At 36.0% G+C, this 20173-nt stretch overlaps 2 protein-coding genes across 6 annotated transcripts; both read right to left on the bottom strand.

Moving 5' to 3' along the window:
• Positions 1 to 395: 395 nt before the first annotated feature.
• Positions 396 to 7187, bottom strand: LOC111788947 (Acyl-CoA N-acyltransferases (NAT) superfamily protein). Of its 5 annotated transcripts, none has more exons than XM_087121658.1 (11): positions 6977 to 7187; positions 6678 to 6849; positions 6473 to 6575; positions 5437 to 5516; positions 4997 to 5323; positions 4688 to 4764; positions 3421 to 3463; positions 3260 to 3328; positions 1960 to 2169; positions 1630 to 1728; positions 396 to 810 (listed from the first exon to the last, which is right to left on the bottom strand). In XM_087121658.1, exons 2-9 carry the CDS (start codon positions 6765 to 6767, stop codon positions 2032 to 2034), a joined length of 927 nt encoding a protein of 308 aa, XP_086977784.1. In that variant the 5' UTR covers positions 6768 to 6849; positions 6977 to 7187; the 3' UTR covers positions 396 to 810; positions 1630 to 1728; positions 1960 to 2031. The 5 variants fall into 5 exon arrangements, with proteins under 5 accessions (XP_086977784.1, XP_086977785.1, XP_023525307.2 ...); XM_087121659.1 differs by having other exon boundaries at positions 1960 to 2166; XM_023669539.2 differs by having other exon boundaries at positions 6981 to 7187.
• A 2699-nt stretch (positions 7188 to 9886) lies between these two features.
• On the bottom strand, positions 9887 to 12425 carry LOC111787658 (protein indeterminate-domain 16). The gene is made up of 3 exons (XM_023667676.2): positions 12247 to 12425; positions 11765 to 12164; positions 9887 to 11119 (listed from the first exon to the last, which is right to left on the bottom strand). The coding sequence occupies exons 1-3, from the start codon at positions 12332 to 12334 to the stop codon at positions 10432 to 10434; spliced, it is 1176 nt and encodes a 391-aa protein (XP_023523444.2). The 5' UTR covers positions 12335 to 12425; the 3' UTR covers positions 9887 to 10431.
• Positions 12426 to 20173: the final 7748 nt, after the last annotated feature.

Raw genomic sequence — 20173 nt, 5'->3', positions numbered from 1 at the left:
AACAATAAAAGTTTAAATCGACACAATATTATTTTTTATTAATGGACAAAATTGTAAAGAAAGATAAAATATTTTGTAGTTCATTGTTAATACTTTTACTCTATGTTTTTATACAAAATGGGGTTTTTATATTAATGATTTGAATTAAATCATTTACAACTATGAGTCATATCCGAAGTATTAGAAACCCTCGACTAAGCTAGACTAAGCTATGTTTTTAAGATAGCAAGGATCCAAGAATCTTTCCACTTTTCGTCGAACCGAATTTCTCTGGTGCTTCTCAAACTCTATTCGAACATTCTTTTCGAAAGTAGAAAATACATTGAACAAGTTAGAGTAGAACGAATCAATTTCAAACTAAAAGTTGTGTTCCACAGTCATGAAGTTTGCTTCAATTCATTCAAAATCTCTACGATTCATTCAAAAGAGCTTCAACAGAACATCAGAGTTTCATAAATCCCAACTCTAAAATTAGACCTTAAACACAGAGAATCAAAGCTAACAATTAGAACTCTAAAAAAAACTACAAGCTAAAGTGAAATCTAATCATAGAAGAAAGGAAGGTTTTGAGGTACTAAATGTTGCAGCAAAGTTGTGTTTCAGCTTTCACTTCTTCTTCTGCACCAATTCTTTGTTCTTCGTCTTCCTCTCAAATCGGCTTCTCCTCCTTTTTTTCAGATTCCATTCTTTTTCTTTTCATTTTCTGTTCTAAATGAGTTGCCACTGAGTCCATGCCATTTTTATGCTATTTTCTCCAGCTCAAGATGCTACAGCTTTGCTGTAGCAATCCCATAATATTTTGCTATCCACCTTAAAAAAATCAAAATAAAGGATAAGACAACCCTTGATGAAAATACTAGATTGGAGGTGAAAACTAGTAAACAAGGATAATAAAGCTATAAACAATGTTAACTTCTAAATTAACTTAGAACAAACCACACAAAATAAGAGAGAGCAATGCAAAATTGCACCACTTCGCCAAAGAATAAAGCTACCTTAAGTGCTTAAATAAACCAATATCACAGGATTATAGCCCAATTCGCATCAGCAAAGCCATGTGAAGAAAATGAACCAACGGTTTACACTCAGCTTCAACACCAATTTGAAGACTCAAGATTGGTGTGTCTAACTGTTTTTTCAACAAACAACTTAAAATTTATGAAAGGTTGGGAAGCTTCAGATTTTGTTTGACGAACATAAATCCAAGTGTATCCAGAAAAATCATTAACAAAGCTAATGTTACAGTGGAAGCCATGTCTAGATAAATTGTAAGAAGGTCCACCCACAAATTAGCTACAATCGATTTTAAAGGTGCAGCATATGAGGTAACAGAAGGAGAAAGAAAGTAAGCAGTGTTTGCCTATGGCACAAGCATTACAAAAAGAAACGGCGTTAGTAGGCAAATTGGAGTTTCAATGTTTAACTACTTGTTTAACAACTGAAAGGGCGGGATGCCCAAGATGATGATACCAAATGTCAGAGAGACATATTATTCAACTGAAGAAACCAAAGCAGTAGAATGTTTACAAGAAGACTGGCAGTATGTTATTAGACTGAAAATAAAACTAACATAACAGAAGGCAACAAGAGCTCAAGTAACAGTAGGTTATAGATTTCAAGAGATTGTACCTCTGAATGCTTGAAACGTCCTAATTGATGATAACAAGAAGGATTCAGGGAGGTGGAATTCTGTAATTAGAACAACTCTGAACGAGAGATTGCTGGCCCCTGTGTTAGCAACAAAACAACAAACAAAACTTCATCAAAAGGCATGCCAAGAAGGCCTATTCCAGTGGTTTGGTATGCGCCCCTAAGTGTTTCTTGTGTGTGCGTGGCATCATGGGTTGTTTGGAAAGTAAGGTAGTGTAGCTATTTCCCACGAAGAGAAATAATGATATGCGATTAATTTACATGGGCTAGTGCATTAAAAGAAAAGCAGAGAATCATGAAACACCATGCCTTGGCACTGCATGCAACGAAAGGGGCTTCTTCAAAACTTTAGCATAACGAGTACATAACTAATATCATGCTTTAATTCATTGGTTCGCAAATGATCCAGTAACCATTTGAATGCAGCGGGTGATTTGGATTGGGCACTTCAATTACATTACTTATTAGACTGGTTCCACTACACAATCTCTTGTCAACAAAGGGAAGTGGAACGTTCTGCTGCAAAATGATCAAGCATTGTACGTACTTGCATATCTATCATTGTTACAAGTTACAACACAGCAAATGGATATACTACCAATTACATAAAACTTCAAAAAAGGCACAGATGGAAATCAATAGTATATTCTAGATTGAAAAAAATTAATTGATAAATATACTAAGCTAGTTTAAGGAAAATTTTCTATCAAAGAAATGAAAAGCTAAAGGCAGAGTTCAAGGAAGGACATATTTTAGAAGGTTGGCATGAAGAAGAAATAGAGTTTGCACCTTCCTACAAGTACAGTCCCAATTAAACTGACTACTACATTGAGTATGACCGAAAAACATCACACGCACCCCCCTGATACTTATGTTACACATGCCTTACTAGGCTTTTCATACCACTTTTACCAATTTAACATGTTAGATGAATAAGTTTGCTCTTTGTAAGTTGGATCAAATAATTTGGTTTGGGAAGGGGCTGAAGCAAATCCAACACAGTAGAGAGTCCAAGTTATCTCATCACCGAACTGTTTGGGCTATTTTCGTAGCAGAGTCTAACAGATTTTAGAACTGAAAAGGAGGAATCACAAGCTTCTCCTATTGTTTAATTTCTCAACAAACAATAAAGACACATTCTTGTTGAACGTTTCGTGTCACTTTCTTCCTAGTTTAACAAAACAATTAAGATTTTTCGCTTGATCGTCTTCACAAGCTCACTCCCATTGCACCAGTGTTCATATCCCCCTGAGAGTGAGAGGGAGAGAAAGAGGTAAGTGGACATTGGTTTAGATGAACTGAAATCCTAAACGTCTGATCTACTTAACCATTCGACACTTCAGCCACCAAAATTACCACAATAAGAGTCCATCTAATGACACTACCATATTTATTACTGCGATACCCTTTTAATAACTTCTATCCAGCCATCATGCCGTTCTAGAAGCAATACTTATATCATGTATTTTGGTTATAAAAGATGCCACTATGCTTTGAACAGTAAGAACAGATCCTGAAGCCCAAGAAATTCAGTTGTGGACACATATTATGTGACCCTTTACGTGACAGAATTTAGGTGAATTACAGGCCACATAGAATAGAATCATACCTCCAAAACAGCTTTAGCTTCTTCATTAAATGCTTTGCAGAGAATTTCATAGCTTGCATCAATTGCCATCTGGGAATAATAAAAGCAACTAATTTCAGAATATTGCTTTCAAATAACACGGCATGCATTGTAATCTCATGGTAGTTCGATGCATAGTATACCAATGAATTAGCACGTGAGGGTGAAATAGATGAAATGGTATATCTGTAAAAGAAAATATGAAAGACAAATATTAGTCATTTCAGTCCAATCAATAATACGGAAAACAAACAATTCTAATCATTTCAGCATCAAAACCCAAGAAGTGCTTTTGATGTCCTATTAAGTTGGCATAAACTATAGATTTCATTACAAGGGCCTTTTCCATTATGATCAAAGTTTTTATTTAATGTACCATTTCATCTTCATAAAATGTCAATCAAACACATCTCCAGGTCCAACAAGCTCATTGAGAATAAAAATAATGTAAATGATCGAGGATGGGGTCTACAGTGGAACCATGATTCTTTTGTTTCATTAAGGATGATATGAAACAACCTATGTGGTCTTTTAAAACGAAACAAGGAGTTAATATTATTTTTTCTTACTAGGCTTTTATTTATCATTTTCTCACATTAAAAGAAGTTATAGTCTCCTGGCAGTTAAATGAATGGCACATTGCCACTTCCTTGAACATCAATCTCCAGCGGAGAATAGGACAGGTGAGAAAACTTGTTAAAACATATACACACAGGAGCCAAATAATCGGTCAATTTGTTGTTGCTTTTTATTACTAGATAAGTTTGATGATAGCAATTGAGATCGAAGCAAGAGACAAAGCCAAGGGCAAGAAGAGAGATTTAGAAAGGGGGAGACCTGGACAGACATTAGCACTGAAGATAGAAAGAGAGTCGTCGACTAATGTAAATTTTCATACAAGCAAAAATAATACTAATTACTGGTAAAATAGCTAATAAGCAGGTGCTCAAATTGTAATTAGGACCTTTTCACGAAATGTCTGTATTTATATTTGGTCAAATTGCAATACCGAGCCCAATCCTCTAAACAATTCTATCTGCCAAGCCAAATTTTCCAGAAGAACAAGTTCTTTTCATGGGACACCGTACACCCCTAGTAATATTAGTCACTTTACCTTCGCTAATAAAAAAAAAAAGTGTTGGTACAAATCTCAAACCTATAGTGAACGAAGCTAGGAACCCCACCCCAAATAATTATAATAAAAGAGTCCAACTCATATTATAAGGGAGAAAATAAATTCAGCTGAAATTAAAATGTATTGGTCCTTGTAAATTGTTGTATTCAAAAAGTTCAACACAAAAGCACCACCGTAATTCAGCTGAAACTAAAATGGAATGGTCCTCGTAAATTGTTATATTCAAACAGTTCAACACAAAAGCACCACCAATGAATTTGAGCAAGACATTTTACCGCAGCCTGTTTCGGTAGAAATTCAAAGCTTTGAAGTTTGCTTTTTGAACGGTGAAAACCACCGCACCCATGCAGTTCTACAAAAATTAACATCCAAATTAGAGGAATGAATTGATTTAAAAAAAACATCCTAGAGAGAATGCTCGGCAGAAGATTTAAGAACAATATGGTGAGAATAGTTAAATTAATGTACAACAAAAATGCTGTGTAAGTTCATTGGAGTTTCAAGATTAGTTCAAAACCATATTTTTTTTCGATGTATCTATGTTTGTGAACACAAGGAGGCAAAGAAAAGGCAGAAACGGGAACCTTGCAAGCAATAAGCTCAATTAATTCCATTAAGAAAGTCCCCAATCCTCTTCCTTGGAAACGAGGCTCAATCTGCAGCTCATACACATATAGCACAGGTATCATTTCTTCTATAATAAATCGGAAGTGTACAAATGCAACCATGGGATCCTTCTTATTTAGAGTTGTACTTGTCTTCTCTCCATCTGATTTTGAAGGCTTTCCATTGGCATTAGCATGTGAAGCCTCGTGCACAAATATATAACGTGCTTGTGTTGAAACCATTTCCCTGTGCTTCACCTTCTCTTCAGTTGGCCATTGTGATCCATATGGCCCCTCCATATTGATCTTTGAAAATAAAGTGAACAATCCTTCAGCCCAAGAATTAATAAGAAGTGCTAAAAACATTTCACTAAATTACAATGATTGCATATATACGTAAGAAATGACAGTCAGTTTACCTTGAGGAGATTTTGAATGTATTTCTTAACAGAACAAGAAAGTTTATTGCCACGGCCTGATTGCAGGTACAAAGATAGACCTAGAAATGAAAGAAAAGTAGGCATCCCATTATGTGCACATATGTCTATACAACCAACAAATGTGTCAGGACAATAGTTGCAAGGAAATCAAAAGAATAGCCCAAACAGAACAGACTACGTAAAGATAGTTCTACTTATGCAAACCATTCAAACTAAGCGACAAGCTCACACTCCCAGTGAACTTAGGAAAGAAAATGTATGTGCCTGGTGACATAATCTGAAATCTTAACTCATAATATTCAAAATCAAGGAAACCAGTGCATATGCTCAATCTGTCCAAAACGTCGTAGAGTATAGGCTTGCGATTAAACTTCTGAAAGCCAGTAGGGTCCTAGAATTTATACAAGACAGAAATCCATAGGATATTTTTAAGTATTGTTTCTGAATATCCAAACCCTGAGTGCAAACTAACCATGTAAGTTTGATATCATAGTGAACCTACGTAATTTGACCTACTGGACAGACCAATGCATAAAAAGGACGGAAAATCATAAAGTACACACTTGTGGTTTTACTATTTTCTTTTTTCATTCTTACCTCTATATTTTGGGAACTTTAAAAAACATCTTCTGCTCTGTAAGTTGTCCAATCATACCCTTCAATCAATTAGTTTTCATGTAGCCGCATACACATGTAATAATCCATGTGTTGATTTCGTTAAAGAAATGTGTGGTTTCTAAATTTCACAAACTATATCGTTGCTAAAGAGTATTTTTCAATGCAGGACTGTGATTTGTAATTCTTTGAAAAGTGCATTTTCTAGACATGAAAATATCCAATGAGGGAAGTTTGCCCTCGTAAATTATGAGCACGGTGTTTTGTCCGGCCAATCATAACAATGAGGTGTTTTCCCCTTTCTTTTCATTTTTCTTTTAACCAAACAACAAATAAACTTGTCAATACTAAATTTAGATGGTTCTGGGATGTTTATGATTCAGCATGATAGTATGCATACCGCCGCGATTGTAGTGGCGCAATGACGGAAAGGGTGAAAGATGGTCTTTCTGGGCGCAAGCGACCTCAATGAGTTGATCGGTGACTTTTTTCTGCTCGATTATCTGAGTTTGTAGTAAACAAGCATCAAACATCCTTAACTTCTAGAAATTTTGAAAACTATTATATGAGCGCGCGCGCGCGCAAGTTCTGTACGAGTTATTTACCTTTCTCCGCTTCAAACTCTGTACTCCATTACAATTACCAGAACCGTTGTTCTCGGAACGGCTATGAGAAAGCGAACCCTTATTCTCCATACGATTGCTGCAACAATTGCCAAGAGCCACTCCATAGTCTCACCGCATAAACTTTGAGATAGATAACATATTGTATCGAAACCTTTGCAAAAAGAAGAAGAAGAAGAAGAAGAAGAAAAGCCTCGATCAATCAACTGTGCTTGTGAGTGCTAACCATTACCAACTGAACGAATTGAAAATGAACAAATTCTTGAGTATAGCAAATGTACCTACATTGAGAATTCCACCTTCATAGTCCTGGCGTCACGTTCTTCCACTTGAACCAAAAATCAAAAATGTTCTTCCACTTGAACCAAGAATCAAAACGTCTCTTGCCAATTGCTCCTACTAACCCCTTTTCATCCGTATTTCGTCCCTGTTCGTCTCTGATTTCTCTCTCTCTCGAAATTTGGGTAAACCGTAATTAAGCTCAAGTTTTGTGTAAGATATTTGTGATCTTTAACGAAGGATATGGGCGTAACGAAATAATAAAAATACCTAAAAAAAATCCTTAAATTTAAAAAAAAAAAAAAAATCGATAATACTTTATTTTAAAAATACCTTTAATCTTTTAAAAATAACATTAATATTCTCGAGTCACCACCTCATAAATTATATTTATTTTGAACATTATTTTTAAAAGTTAATGAGTATTTTTTTTAACCGTGGTAAAAATGTATTTTTGAACTTTAAGTTTAAATATGTTTTTGGAGTTCGTATCCAAAATTTAAGGACATGGATTGACTTTTGTGATATTTTTATTAATTCAACCTTATATTTATATAAAAAAAATATTTATATTTGTCTCACCAATTATTTTGGTGGTAAAATTTTCAATCTAAATAACTCTATTAAATAATAAACTCAGGTTAAGGTGGTTCGAGTTATTTATTAAAAAAAATTAATAAATGTAAAATATTAGTCATAAAACATTAATTTATTTATCTTGAAATATTTAATTAAAATTTGCAATCAATTTCATGGTATATTTTTAAAAGATATTTTCAAAGAAATAAAAATTATTTTTAAACGTAACGAGGGAATAAATAATAAAAAATAATTAAATTAAATAAAAATAAAATAAACATGTGATGTTCCTTGGTTGGGGAGGAGAACAAAACACAGAGTGTGGAAACCTTCCCAATGCATTTTAAAGGCTTGAGCGGAAGCATGAAAGGGAAAGCCCAAAGAGGACAATATTTGCTAGTAGTGAATATGGGTCGTTATAAAATATATGTATCAGAGCTAGACACCGGATAATGTGTCAGTCTTTCGGTGTTCCTCGAAGGGGGGTAGACACGATTGGAGAAAGGAATGAGTGTCAGTGAGGACACTGGGCCCTGAAAGGGGGTGGATTGTGATGTTCCCACATTGGTCGGGGAGGAGAACAAAACAGATCAATGTGCCCGCCTTCTCGCTGTTCCCAAAGGGGGTAGACACGATTGAAGAAAGGAAGGAGTGCCAGCGATGACACTAGACCTCGAGGAGAGTGGATTGTGATGTCCCGCCTTAATTGGGGAGGAGAACAAAACAGGACAAAACACTATAAGGGTGTGGAAACCTTCCCCTAACAGACGCGTTTTAAAGTTTCGAGGGAAAGCTCAAAGAGGACAATATCTGCCACCGGTGGATCTGGGTAATTGTGTAGGTAAAAATAAACCAAATTTCGGTTCAATCCAACCGGTCACAATTCATCAAAACTTACCCCACATGTTTAAAGCCTCTTACATGGCCACACTATTATTATTATTATTATATTTTTTTCTTTTTTTGCCGACACCAAACAATTAATATTTTAGGTATAAATATTAAAAAAAAATATATAATAAATATAAATATCGGTTAAGGCAAGTGGGCCACATTGAGCAAGACATCTCCAGACTATTGGGCCAAGCCGACAGACCCAGCCCAGCCCATTAAGAACGAACTGAGCGGCCCAACAAATATAAAAATCCAAATAAATAAATATTAGTGTTTTAATTAAAGTGAGGATTGAAGAGGGGGACCCAGGGTTGACCAAAAGTTTGACCAAATATAATATAATTATTTAAATTGTGAAAATTGATGAAAAGGTCACGGGGTTTTCTGCGAGTAATTATAGTTGCAAAAAGCTCCTCTGGGTTAGAGAACTTTTGTCAAAGTTGATAAAGTTTCATCCTTTTTCTGCATAAATATAATTATTTATTTATTTATTTATTTATTTCAAACAAAGTAAAATAAATTTTAAAAAGTAAGATGAAAAGACTAAACAATAACATAAATGACATCGAAAAAGACAAAGTAATTTAGGAAATAGAAAAGGAATCTTTGTTCGGATGTTTTGTGTAAATTATTTTCATTTTTTTCTATTTTTCATTTAATATTCTAACCAATTTCTACTCTCATCAGACACAAGTAAACCTTGTTAGAATGATAAACAAAAAGTCTAATATCACGTTATGCGACTCAAGTAAACCTTGTTAGAATGATAAACAAAAAGTCTATGTTTAAATATTTTGAATGTCATTTTTGTATACTAAGGACGTAACAAGCATCATAATTTGTGTTTTTTTCTCGCGCCTGTTAGGGAGAGATTTTGTGATGACCCACATCGGCTGGGGAGGAGAACAAACCACTATTTATAAGGTTGTTGAAATCTTCCCCTAGCAGACGCGTTTTAAAGCCTCGAGGGGAAGCCCGAAAGGAGAAGCCCAAAGAGGACAATATCTGGTAACGGTGGATCTGGGTCGTTATAGGTTTCCACACCCTTATAGAGAATGTTTCGTTCTCTTCTCCAATCGATATGAGATCTCACAATCCACACCCTTTAGGGCCTAGTGTCCTCATTGACACTTGTTCCCTTCTCCAATCGATATGAGATCTCACCATCCATCCCCTTTAGGGCCTAGCGTTCTCACTGACACTTGTTCCCTTCTTCAATCGATGTGGGACCCCCCAATCCACTCCCTTCAGGGTCTCACGTCCTTGCTGGTACACCACCTCGTATCCACCCCATTAGGGTTCAGCCTTCTCGCTAGCACATCGCTCCACGTCTAACTCTATTACCATTTGTAACAACTCAACTCTATTACTAGCAGATATTGTCATTCATTTTGAGCTTTCTCTCAAAGTTTTAAAACGTGTATGCTAAAAAGAGATAATTTTAAGTAATCTGTACGTTAACGAATTTCCACTCAAATGATAGTTAAAGAACAACACCCCATTTCTTCAAAAGAATGAAAGAAAGGGAATTGAATGATAAAAATAAAAATTAGGGTTATTGAATTTAGAAGAAGGGAAGAGAAGGGCGCTGATTCATATGTGAGTTAGAGAGAGAGAGAGAGAAATGAAGTATTGATTATGAATGGTGTCTGGTAGCAGCTGAGCGTTGAGAGTGACGAGTGAGGGCTGATTATGCCATCCTTCTACCACAGTGGCACTGAAAAACATGCCGCTACCGCTGCCCCTGCCGCTGGCCTTGCTGCTGCTACCCATTATTCTCTCTCTTCTTTTCACCATCTAATGATATTCAGCTATAAATTCTTGGTCAGTCCCATTCTTAAATGCTCAAACTGTACTCTCATATCCTCCAAACACTAAATCCCAAAACCCTCTCTCATTATTCTCAACAAATTCTTCAACTTTTTTCTCAATTAACCCAAAACCCACTTCCCAAAAATGCTTGTTCTATGCCTTGGAGGACTTGTCACGATCGGCACGATGCCGTTGTTGTAGTAGTAGTCGATGCAGCTGTTGTTGTTGTAGTTGTTGTTGTTTTCGCTTGAAATTGCTTCTGGCAAGCTTGACAAGTGATTTCAAGAATAGTTGAATTGACCCGTTTGATTGCAGTTTGTTTAAGCGTTATAGCTTTATCGAGCTCCGCTTGTGCTTGTTGTCTCATTCTTTTGGCATTTGCGAATTCTTGCTCCGCTATTTCTACTTGCCGCTTGGCTTGCTGTCTAGCTTCCTCCGCGTACGCCTTCTCCGCCATTGCAACTCTTAGTGTCTGCCCGGCTTCGTCTCTAACATCTCTTGCACCGTCCATGAACTCGCACGATCCAATCGAGAGCTGGAGTTTGATTGAAGAACAGCCTTTGTTTCCCTCTACAAGACTCGGATTCGGATTCGAATTCGAATTCAAATTCGACCCAGTTGAGAGTTTGAGGTCTAGATTGTGATCGTGTGGTGAGCCATTATTGTTGGCGTCCGGAGGCTTTGAAATGGGTGGCGCTATGAGAGCTGCCCAATTGGGTGCGCTGCTGATGTTGGTGTCGCTGGATGGGCTTGGACTCGATGCCGTTTGGGACAAACATGCAGCCGGCTGGAGGGTTTGGGATTGCTGCTGGAGATGTCCCATATTGCAAGCATCTTGGTGCTCTATAAAGCTCTCCACCCTATATAATATAAATCAACACCAATTCATATATGTAAATGCACGTTAAAACCCGAAAAAAAATCATAGATATATAAGTAAGGAATATCATGTTAATTTTTTTTTTTTATAGTAAAAATTTAATTCCAGTCAGAATCATACGAATCTCAAGAAATTGGTGAAAATTTTATTAGATCTCGAGCTTCTATGAACTTATTTTCATCATCAGCAATTCCCAAAAAGATGAATTGAAAAAAAACTTATGAACGGATCAGCTACGAGAAAATACCATATATGATACTCAGTATGGGACCTCACCATTCATTAGTGGTGCACGGTGTTCTTCGACTCATTCTTACCTTGAACAGTGAAGATGCTATTGACCCGAAATCAATATCGAGCCATTTACATAGAGGGATGAAAAAAATTGCAAAAAAACTATCTCTCAAAGTAGACAATATCGTAACAGGATGAAAGTGGGGTTGATTACCACTCATCAAGGCTATGTTCTTCGACTCATTCTTACTTTGGATAGTGAAGATGCGACCGACCCAGAACCAATAACGAGCCATTTACATAGAGGGAAGAAAAAAATTGCAAAAAAACCGAACGAATAACGTTCAGGGTCACGAAAACTTCGAGTCAAAGTAGACAATATCGTAATTACCTAGAGAAAACGCGGCCGCAATCACAAGAGTGGCCACGAGTGCCACAAGTTTTGAGATGGGCTTTATAATCAGACTGAACAGCATAGCCCTTGGAGCATTTTTGACAAACCCATTGCTTATGGTTGCTATGCTTCCGTCGGAAGTGCTTCTTGATACCAACAAGGTCACCAAGCGCATGACAAGGGTCATGGTGCAGGCAGGTAGGCTCAGGACAAACAAAAACCCTCTTCCTCACAACAGGACTCTCCCTCTTCAACAGCTTCCATGGCACCTTATGGCGGCGCCTATGCATCTGGAGGTTCTGGTCCCGCTGGAACCCCTGGTTGCAGATCTCGCACACGTATCGGTCCGATTCGAGCAACGTCTTGGGCGACAGAGACACAACCTCTGCGTCCGGATCTAGCCACAATAATTCAAGCCCCTTGAGAGTTAATTCATGGAACCATAAGAAGCATTAGAAGAGGTTAAGAATGAGTAGTACCTGGTGTCCCTGCAGGCCTTCGCTTTCTCTTGGTGCCATTTTCCAAGGAAGAAAAAGGGTCGGATGAAGTGGTGGCGCTGGCTATCATGGGGGAGTGCAGTGAGTAGCAGCTTAGAAGGGGTGTGGTATTAGCTTTGGGTTTATAAATATCTATTTTCAATCCTCATCTTTAGGGGATGATATTGTGAAGGGTTTTTAATTTGATCCCACAGGCAGCTATGGGCTCCATCAGGGAAAGACATACCCACAAACAAACAAAAACTGAAAATTAATTACATGGGTGTAAAATGATGGTCGTGCATGATCATAATACATACACCCATCCATCGGTCGTACATGATCATGAATTGAGTTGAGTTGGGTTGAGACGAATTTTAAACCCAATTGTGAAATATTAGTATTAGTTTGGATGTTCGTGTTATTTGTTTAAATTTTTAGTTTTTTATCGTGTGAAATCCTATGTTGGTTGGAGTTGTGAACGTAATTGGAAACCTCTCCCCAGCAGAGGAAGCACGAAAGGGAAGACCCAAAGAGAACAATATCTAGTGGTGGGTTTGGGCTATTACAAATGATATTACAGACAGTCACATGATGGTGTGCAAGCAACTAGCCCCCAAAAAGGGTGGACTGTGAGATCCCACTTGAGGGTAATGAAACATTTCTGAGTGTGAAAACCTTTTCCTAGTAGACTCGTTTTTTTACTCAGTAGACGCGTTTTAGCCCAAAGAGAACAATATCCGTTAACAGTGGGCTTGGACGGTTACAAACAGTATTAGAATCATTCAGTGGATCCTAGCCGTTAGGAAGGGGTGGATTGTGAGATCCCACATTGGTTATAAATGAGAACGAAGCATTCCTTACAAAAGTGTGGAAACCCAGAGACTTAGCAGACATAAAAAAGGACAATATCGAGTAACAGTGGGCTTGGACGGTTAAAGATCGGGTTATTTTGGCTTGTAAATCCAAAATAATAATAATAATAATAATAATGGTTTGACTGAAATGCCCTTGGAGGGTTCAGTGGCTGGCAATGGCACAGAAGGGTTCTGTGTGAATGGGATTTAATTAATTGTGTGGGAAAGAAACAGCTTTTATAAAGGTGAGAGTGAAGATGTAAAGTCATGTTCCAAAGGACATGATAGTGAATGAAATCATAATTCCTTGTGGAAGATGCTCCCTTCTTCCCTCCTTTGCCTTTTCCCCCTAAACTTTCTCTGCATCCATTCCCCTAATTTCTTCCCCTTTTTCTTTTTTTAAAAAAATAATAAAAAATTCTATTACGAACCACCACCCGTTAGGTTGGGTCGTAACCAAAAATTTCGTGTTGGTTCGGTCACGGGTGTGCATGAGTTGAGTTGGGGAAATCCTTCCGATCAACCCGAAATTTCAAGTGAGCAATTCGAATAGAGTTAACAACTCAACTCAACCCAATCATACCCTCTATTTTCAAGTTGGGTCGGGTTCAGGGTTGTCGGGTTGTTCTTTTTTTTTTTTATATAAAAAAAAAATCATACTTATCTACCGTCCATGTTACATTAGTAATTAAAATCTATATTTACAAGTCACAATGGATCACTAACATTGGTTACAAACGTCAAATATTATTAATTTTTTTTAATAATCTTAAAAGTAGGGTATGATTAAAAAAAAAACGTCAACCCATGAACCGACACAAATTTTTAATTTTTCAAAATTTTAACCGAGCCCAAATAAAAAAAAGAAAACCAACCTAACCCATAAGTTAGATTATACGGGTCATATGAACATACCTACAAACATCGAACATTCATGAGCTACAACGACTCACTAACGTCAGTTACGACAATCAGATATTATCAATCTCCATCATAAAATAAGGATACAGTTAGATTGTGAACTCTATTTTCGAGTTTAGGGTTATCCAATGAAAAAAAGTTCAAACTCAGGAACCTAGCATTCAAACTCAAAAAAAAAAAAAAAAAAAAAAAAAACAAATGATGGTGAAGTTTGATTTTTATTAAAACATCCAAAAGCTGCAATGATTTAAACATTGCATGGTCAAAGCTCCAATCCTTATAACGAAGAAAGACTGGGTGGAGGAGCTTGTGAAAACAGGCCCATATCAGCAGCTCAATGAATGAACCTCGAACACTTTCGGGTAACCGGAGTCTGACCCGAGCGAAAGCTATTAGATTGATTTTTCGATCAAAAAGTAGTATGTGAAATCTTCGTTTTTTTTTTTCTTATCCCGAGCGGTGGTTAGCCATTAGAACATGAATGAAAAAAAGAATCTTATGGAAGCAAAGTGTCCTGTGGGTTCGGTGGCTGCCGGAAGAAAGAAAGAAGAAAATGGGACCAATCCCTTAAAGAGGATAGAAGCCTTTTCTTTATATAACCTAAACCCTACCGTGAATCACTTTCTATCACTTAACCCTCTCTTAGATTGATCATCACGAACCTACTCGGCCCACCAACAAAGAATCAAAACACGTGAACGACGTTAGAACTGATGAGCTCAAGAATAATCTGATCAACTTAATCCAAGTCAGCTAACGTGAAAACTTTATGAGTTGAATTGATTGATGAAATGAACCGAACCCACTTAACCCATTAGGTCCATCACTAAGTTGAGGTAGGTCAATTATTCCAAAGGGTTGTTTACAATCCAAACAATTAGGGTCGGGGTTGAGTTATTTGAGTCGAGTTTTGTTTAGATCTAAACAATTAGATTGAATCTTATCTTTTGACTACACCTTCGAGGCCATGAACAGAACCCACCGAACCCATTAGATCCATAATTGAGTATGAACCCACCGAACCCATTGGGTCCATAACTGAGTTGAGGTAGGTCAATTATTCCAAAGGGTTGTTTACAATCCAAACAATTAGGGTCGGAGTTGAGTTATTTGAAGTCGAGTTTTGTTTAAATCTAAACAATTAGGTTGAATCTTATCTTTTGACTACACCTTCGAAGCCATGAACAGAACCCATTGAACCCATTAGGTCCATAACTAAGTATGAATCCATTGAACCTATTGGGTTCATAACTGAGTTGAGGTAGGTCAATTATTCCAAAGGGTTGTTTACAATCCAAACAATTAGGGTTGGGGTTGTCGAGTTTTGTTTAGGGCATAACTCTGATACCATGTTAGGAATCACGACTCTCCATAATGGTATGATATTGTCCACTTTGAATATAAGTTCTCGTGACTTTAAAAAGGTCTCAAACCAATGGAGATAGTATTCCTCATTTATAAACCCAAGATCTTCCACTGAACTAACTCGGGTGGGACTCACTCCCAATAATTCTCAACATCTAAAATGTGTGACAACCGACCCAGATGAAGTGAACCCACGAGCACGGGATTAATTAAGTAATTAAATATGATAAATGTATAATTAATTAAGAAAGGGAAAAGAAAAAAGGGAAAAGGGAAAAAGGTGGAAGTTTGAGTTAAGAATAAAATGATGATTAAATTAGGGATTAGTAAGAGAAGGTTGGGGAAGATGATTACACATGCGGATCCATGCCGGACCGAATCACTCCCCCATCATCTCCCCCATTTCTCTATTAATTAATTAATTAATTAATTAATTAATTTCATTTCTTAATTTTAATTAATTATTTAATAGCCAAGAATTAGTTTAAGGATTTAGAGAGATAGGTAGGGACAACACAGATTTTGTACTGCATAATACAAATTGGAGGGTATAATTGTAATAATACTTTCTCCAATTACTCGTTTCAGGTCATCGTATATTAGATTCTCACCTTATACGACTTCTCGTTTAATTCTTTTTGAAGTCATTGGATCCTTTTCCTCGCTCGAGAATCTCCCCGTTCCTTCATCTGACTTATGTTTTTCATGTAGTATTCAAACTGAATGGCTATGAAATTACTTCGATGTTTCTTTCGAGTAACCGTCGCGTCGTTTTTTATCATCGTTCAATTATAATTTTTCTGTTCAATATTATAATTAGAGATGTCCACGAGACGGGCGTGAATAACCCTGTTTCCATCTCCGTCCCCGTCACTAATTATTTTCGTTGGGATTGGGGAAAGAGATTTTTTGTGGGGGAATTACCCGACCATTTTTTCATCTTGGTTTAAAATTTTTTACAGCATATCAAAATGGTAATAATTATTTTTTAAGATATTTTTTTTATATATAATTTAACGATGACACGTGTGGGCCCTACGTGTTGGGGGAATAGTGGGCCGTGAGTTGTCCAATCGTGGGCTTCCAGACATCCTTAGTGGGTTGGGCCGGGCCTTCTCTCCTTCACCTAATTACCTCTTTGTCCTTTTCCCTCCTTTTATTTTACAATAATATCCCAACCACTCTTTTATCCTCTTCCTATTTTTATTTTCTCCTTAAATTTTTTCAATCATTTCATAATAATTTAATTAATATTTAGCATAATTAATTTTTTTTTTTTAAAAAATTGAATAGGACAAATCTCACCCGAGCTTTAGGTCCCGACAGGTTTAAAATTTTATTTTATATGAAAAGATATCAAAAAACGCTCCAGAGCTTATCTTCGAAATGGATAATATCATGTTATTGTAGAGACATATAAACGGTCGAAGATAATTGAAAGGGTTGTGTTTGTTGTAATGAATTATGAGAATATATATGGAAACATCAAATCATGAGAGACAAGAATATAGAAATGGTTTGTAAGTTGTCTTGTCTCTTGTTGGAGACATTATTGTGAAATGGTTTATAATAGAGCTAGGGATGTACATATCAAAACCTAGCCATACGTTTAGCTTTTGGAAGTTAGTGGGTGATTGATGGAGGAATGGCTAAATTCAAATGGATGGTTCGATCGAAGCAACGTTTCTTAACGAGTGAATGAATTGTTTTCTATGATGTTGTATAGTGTCACGATCGTACTGTTGTGGTAGTAGAATAGTGATTGTGTGACACTTGTTCTAACCCCATAAAATAAATCAACCGTGGGAAATTTGGACTTTGTGGATAACGTTGGCATATGTTTGAGCCTCGAGTCACGTTTGAGAGAAATGTTTGAGAAAATACGTTGAAAACAATTTGAAAGAAAGAAATGTTATGAACTAAAAGCGACTAGGCAACAATAACAACTTTGATAGTATATAACCCGGGTAGGAAGAAGTGACAACTAGTCGTATCTCCGTACAGTACATTTTGGAGCATTTTAGCCATGATGGGTGTAGACATGATTTTGACGAACAGTCATACACTCTCATATTGACACAACAAGAAAGAGAACAGACGTCCATGGACAACACATCCTGAACAAGCATGACCAGGACATCCGACATGCGGTCATAAACAACATGTCTTAAACAAGCATGACCATGACCCTCAGAGCAGAGTCCAATACACCCACAACTCTCGTTTTATGAAATGGGTTTGACGTTCAATTATGAAATCTTTGAAAAAAAGAGGATGAATCGAAATATAGTTGTTGCACGGTGCAAAGAATCAACCCGTTTGACCTAGTGGATAAACAAGGAATTTATAAACAAAAAAGCGTTACATTGGGCATTTGACCACTGTCGACGAGAACTGAGGACAAACTATTCAACTTCTTTAAAAGCATCGGGTTAATAACTGTTCAATACAAAAGTAGGGTTTTTTTTTTCTCGAACTTCTCTCTCGTACATAGTGCAAAATGAATGGCATATACTATGTTAGGAGTTGAAAAACGTCAAGAGGTGAATGAATTAAGTGAGAATTTTGAAAGAGACAAATACATAAAGAGTCGAGGATAGAAGGTGTGGGATGTCGGGTTTAGGCTCGTAGTTGTTGTCTCCTCCATCATATGACTATTTAACTTATTATGCAACTATTTAAGTCACTGTGTCCTCCATGTTTTCGTGTTTCTTCCCTTTCCCTCCTCCCCTACATCCATAGCCACAACATAGCCTCTAATTCTTTCACGTTTCTCGTTTTGTTCTAACCTAACATTTATGGGTCGAGATTCTTTTCGACGAGAAATCCTCAATTCTAGAGGAGATAATATTCGATCGAGACGATCATAATTAGCGACAATATTTGGTTGTTCTAAGTTGTAAGAGTTCGTAGTATTATATTATATAAATAAGCGTGTGGTTGTGCTTATTTTCGCTTTTATCTTTTTGGTTGTAAATGTATAGCCTTTTCTTTTGTTCGAAAGTGACCTTTTTAGTCTGCATGTGCCTCTCTATGGCCTTCAATCCATGCCTTTGCCCCTCTCTCTCACATTCCACATGCAAGACAAACGCTCGCTCTCTCTCTCATCAAAATTGAAAAGAAACGACTGTTGATTGATTACACGTTTCGTCGACCGATAACGATAACATCGACATTCCATACAATCGAATCCATGCCCAAAAACCCATTTCAACTAACGTAAAAAAGAAACAAAATGTGTCACTGTCTCCGACAAACAAAAAACATGTCACGCAGGACGTTGGGTTATGATATGATAAAAAGAGTCAGAGAGAGGAGTAACGGGAAATGAAAAATGAGCTAAAATGAGCGTAGGAGGTCAACAATTTGAATTCTCGAGATGTATCTATAAGCTATATCGTCCCGAATAGGTGACAAAGTTGAGGGAGCAAAGGGTAATCATGAGAAATGGGTTGCAGGCACGGACCCATAAGTTTTAGGCATCTCTTTTATTTTATGGTATAAAAGTAGTGATGACCATGTGAGTTCGGAAATTCATATCTTCACATTAAAAAAATAAAATAAAAATTAAAAATTAGGATCTAAAAATTGTAAAAATATTTTATTTTTGTATCTAATAATTATTAAAAATCAGATATATTTTTATTTTGTCTATTTTATGATATTGAATAAATTTAAAAATATGATTTAAAATTAATAAAAATGAAAATATAATTAAGTTGATTTTAAAATATTTAATAATAAAAAGAAACCAGACAAAAGCCTAAAAGTTGTTACAGATTCACCTAATAATACCATATTTGGAATAATAAATATTTTTGCATTAAAAAAAGAAATAATTAATTTCATAAATCATTAAGTTTAGTTTGAGTTAGTTTTTTTTTTTTCTTTTTTTTTTTGAATTTTTGAAAATTTGAAAATCGAGGTTGACAAGTGTATTGACATTTTTTAGTCGAGTTAACCTAATCAGCTTGAAAATAGGGTTACAATTCATCTCCAGTATTTTTTTTTGTTGAATTTTTGAAAACCGGGAATTTAGGTTGACCAATAGATTGACATTTTTTGTCTGGTCAACTCAACCAACTTGAAAATAGGATTTCAATCCGACCCTACCATACCTTTAAAATTATTTTAAAAATTAAGAATATTTGATATATTTATAACTGATGTTAGATTTAAAATTATTTTAAAAATTAAGAATATTTGATATATTTATAACTGATGTCAGTGATTTCTTGTGATTTGTGGATGTTTAATATTAAGCTTTATAATATTTTGGTTACTAATATAGACTATCCAATCAAAACTATAAAGGTGAGGTGGATTAGATTTTTTTTTTCTCCGATTTGGGTTGAGTTAAATTTTTGGAAAATCGAAATAATTTGAGTCCATCACTAGAAAAAATAATTACAACATGATCCTACGTTACTTTTAAGATTGTTAGTGATATGTAACCAGTGAATGTTTGATATTTGAGTTATTAACGAGATAAATATGATTTTTTTCAATAATTAAAAAAAAAAAAAAAAAAAAAAAAAACTTAACAACCAAATCTAGATTGGGTCGTGGACTCTGTTCAGATGGTTCGTGGACTCTGTTCAGATGGTTTGAGTCACTTACCCAACAACTTAAAATTTTAAATTGGTCTCAAAGATTCTCCCGACCCAATTCGGACGAAAAAAAATGTAAACGTAAATTTATTCGTACAAGATTATATATATTTATAAATAATAAAATGATTTCTCTAAAGCTAAAGAATACACGAGAAGAAACGAGTGAACATGAAA

Source organism: Cucurbita pepo, chromosome 2 (genome assembly GCF_057944985.1).
Source record: "Cucurbita pepo subsp. pepo isolate OVF chromosome 2, ASM5794498v1, whole genome shotgun sequence".
Classification (NCBI taxonomy): Eukaryota; Viridiplantae; Streptophyta; class Magnoliopsida; order Cucurbitales; family Cucurbitaceae; genus Cucurbita; species Cucurbita pepo.
This window is presented reverse-complemented; position numbering and strand designations above follow the sequence as displayed.